A 3493-nucleotide genomic window follows, 5' to 3' on the forward strand; every position below is an offset into this window, starting at 1 on the left:
GGAAGCCTATGACCTCAACCCAACGGAGGCCCATGAAGCCAACCCAATGGAAGCCCATGACCTCAACCCAATGGAGGCCCATGAAGCCAACCCAATGGAAGCCCATGACCTCAACCCAATGGAGGCCCATGAAGCCAACCCAACGGAGGCCCATGAAGCCAACCCAATGGAAGCCCATGACCTCAACCCAATGGAGGCCCGTGAAGCCAACCCAATGGAGGCCCATGAAGCCAACCCAATGGAAGTACATGACCTCAACCCAATGGAAGCCCATGAAGCCAACCCAATGGAGCCCCATGAAGCCAACCCAATGGAGCCCCATGAAGCCAACCCAATGGAGCCCCATGGAGCCAAGGGAGCCCCCGGGCGCGCCGGCGGATACAGTCCTCGAGGTCGACCTCCTCGGAGAGGTTCATCTTGCCGGTGATGGTGGAGAAGATGAGGCGCTTCTGGCGCGGTCGGGCAGCGGGAACACAAATCTTGCGGTCCAGGCGGCCCGGGCGCAGCAGCGCCGGGTCCCAGGGTGTCCGCGCGGTTCGTGGCCATGATCACCTGCGGGGGGACCCATAGGGAACCATTGGCGACCCATAGAGATCCACAGGGCCATAGGACCCATAGAGACCATGGAACCCATTGAAGATGCATGGAATACATAGGACCCACAGAGACCCATAAGCAGCCATAGAGACCCACGGAACCCCAGAGGACCCATAGAACCCATAGAAGATCCATAGGAGCTCAAAGAACTCATAGAACCCATAGGAGATCCATAGAGCCCCATAGACACCATAGGACCTCATAGAACCCATACGAGACCCATAGGACATAGGACCCACAGGACCTGAAAAAACCCACAGAGATCCATAGCACCCATAGAACCCCATAACAACCATAGGACTCCCGTAGGACCCCATAGAACTCCCATAGGACCCCCATAGCACCCATGGGCCCCACCTTGACGTTGACGTTCTGGTCAAAGCCGTCCATCTGGTTGAGGAGCTCCAGGAGGATGCGTTGGACCTCACGGTCAGCTGGGGGTCATGGAGCACCCATGGGTGCCCCATAGCACCCATAGAGCACCCACTGACTGCCCCATAGAGCACCCACAGAGCACCCACTAACTGCCCCACAGAGCACCCATAGAACACCGACTGCCCCATAGAGCACCCATAGAGTACCCACTGCCCCATAGCACCCATGGACTGCTCCATAGCACCCATGGGTGCCCCATACAGCACCCATAGAGCAGGCACTGACTGCCCCATAGAGCACACACGGTCTGCCGCATAGCACCCATGGACTGCCCCATAGAGCACCCACAGAACACCTATGGGATGCCCCAATAACCCTCAGTGGGTACCCCCAACGCCCCCCCAAACACCCCCATTGCAGTCCCTATGGGGCTCTTCCCCCCACCCCAATGACCCCCAATGACCCCGCATTGCCGTGCCTATGGGGCTCTTCCCCCCACCCCAATGACCCCCTATGGAACCCCCCCATTGCAGTCCCTGTGGGGCAATTCCCCCCACTCCGATGACCCCCAATGGCCCCCCCATTGACTTTCCTATGGGGCTCTTCCCCCCACCCCAACGCCCCCCAATGGAACCCCCCCATTACAGTCCCTATGGGGCCCTTCCCCCCACCCCAGTGCCCCCCGCCGCCTGCCCCACGGCCGCCCCACGGCGCTACCGCCGGTCTGGGCGTCGAAGCGCTTGGTGGCGATGGCGTCGATCTCGTCGATGAAGATGATGGCGGGGGCGTGCTCCTTGGCCAGGCGGAAGACGTCGCGCACCATGCGGGGCCCCTCGCCCAGGTACTTCTGCACGAACTCCGAGCCCACCACGCGGATGAAGGCCGCTGGGGGGCAGACCCATAGCGAACCATAGGGACCCATAGGGACTCATAGGGACCCATAGGAACTCATAGGGACCCATAGCGAACCCATAGGGACCCATAGCGAACCCATAGGGACCCACAGAGACCCCATAAACACCCATAGAAACCCACAGAAACCACATAGAGACCTACAAAAACCCCATAGAGACCCATAGGGACGCATAGAGACCCCATACGCGCCCATAGAGACACCATAAACACCCATAGAAACCTCAGAGAGACCCATAGAAACCTCACAGTAACCCTGAGAAACCCACAGAGACCCCCACAAAGACCCATAGAAACCCCATAGAGACCCATAGGGACCCATAGAGACCCACAGAGACCTATAGGGACCCATAGCGACCCATAGAGCAGAGGGAGCGTGTCCTCCCAGTGGGCTGCAGCACTACACTGCCCCTTGGTGGATGCGCAGCAACACTGCCTGGACCCTGCTATAACCCCATAGAGACCCACAGCGACCCATAGAAACCCATACAGACCCCATAGAGACCCAATAGAGACCCACAGAAACCCCACAGAAACCCATAGATATCCCTAGAGACCCCATAGGGACCCCTAGAGAGCCACAGAGACCCCATAGAGACCCACGGATCCCCCCCAGCACCCATGGGTGCCCTACCCGTGGTGTGATGTGCCACTGCCTTGGCCAGCATGGTCTTGCCACAGCCGGGGGGCCCATACATGAGGACACCTCGGGGGGGGTCAATGCCGATCTACGGGGCAGAGCAATGGGGTAGGGTTATGGGGCATGGCAATGGGGCTGGGCTATGGGGTAGAGCAATGATGCTGGCACCCACTTGGGGGGGGTGGGCTATGGGGTAGAGCAATAGGGCAGGGCTACGGGGCAGGGCTATGGAGCAAAGCAATGGGGCTGGCACCCAAAAGTGCTCCTTAGGAGTGGGTGCTATGGGGCAGGGCTATAGGGAGGGCTATGGGGCTGGTACCTGCTTGTAGAGCTCGAAGTGGGTCAGGGGCAGCTCCACAGCCTCGCGCACCTCCTGCTTCTGGATGTCCATGCCCCCGATGTCGGCGTACATCACATCCGGCTTCTGGTCTGCAGTGGGGCACAGACCCACGGCAATGGGGCAGGGCACCCACGGCTATGGGGCACGAGAGCCCTGCTATGGGGCAGGGATGGAGCCTCCCAACCATGGGCATGAATGGAGCTCCAGCGCCATAGGCATGAAAGGGGTCACCCATCCACCTCCATCCCCCCCATGACCCCTCCACCCCCTTCCATCCCCATTGCTGCCCCATTGATTCCCCATTGCATCCCTATTTGTCCCTTCTGGCTTCCCCATTGTTGTCCTATGGCTGCCCCATTGCTTCCCCATTGCTTCCCACTTCCCTCTCCATTGCTTCCCACTTCCCTCCCCACTGCTGCCCCATTACATCCCCATTGTTGCCCCACTGCTGCCCCCCACCTGCCCCATTGCTTCCCTATTGCTACCCCATTGCTGCCACACGGCTGCCCCACACCTGCCCCATTGCTTCCCTATTGCTATCCCATAACTACCCCATGGCTGCCCCATTGCATGCCCACTGCATCCCAATTGCTGCCCCGTTACTTCCCCATTGCTACCCTATTGCTTCG

At 59.8% G+C, this 3493-nt stretch overlaps 1 protein-coding gene across 1 annotated transcript; it reads right to left on the reverse strand.

Moving 5' to 3' along the window:
- Positions 1-382: 382 nt before the first annotated feature.
- On the reverse strand, positions 383-2999 carry LOC130599618 (26S proteasome regulatory subunit 6B-like; the record flags this gene model as incomplete). The annotated part of the gene is given in 6 exon segments (XM_057410246.1): positions 383-518; positions 520-552; positions 955-1031; positions 1690-1857; positions 2519-2612; positions 2844-2999. Coding segments are annotated over 6 exon segments (664 nt in total), but the record flags the coding sequence as incomplete, so codon positions are not given.
- Positions 3000-3493: the final 494 nt, after the last annotated feature.

Source organism: Pezoporus wallicus, unplaced genomic scaffold, assembly GCF_028554395.1.
Source record: "Pezoporus wallicus isolate ANWC-B61680 ecotype Strahan unplaced genomic scaffold, APGP_CSIRO_Pwel_v1 contig_14152, whole genome shotgun sequence".
Classification (NCBI taxonomy): Eukaryota; Metazoa; Chordata; class Aves; order Psittaciformes; family Psittacidae; genus Pezoporus; species Pezoporus wallicus.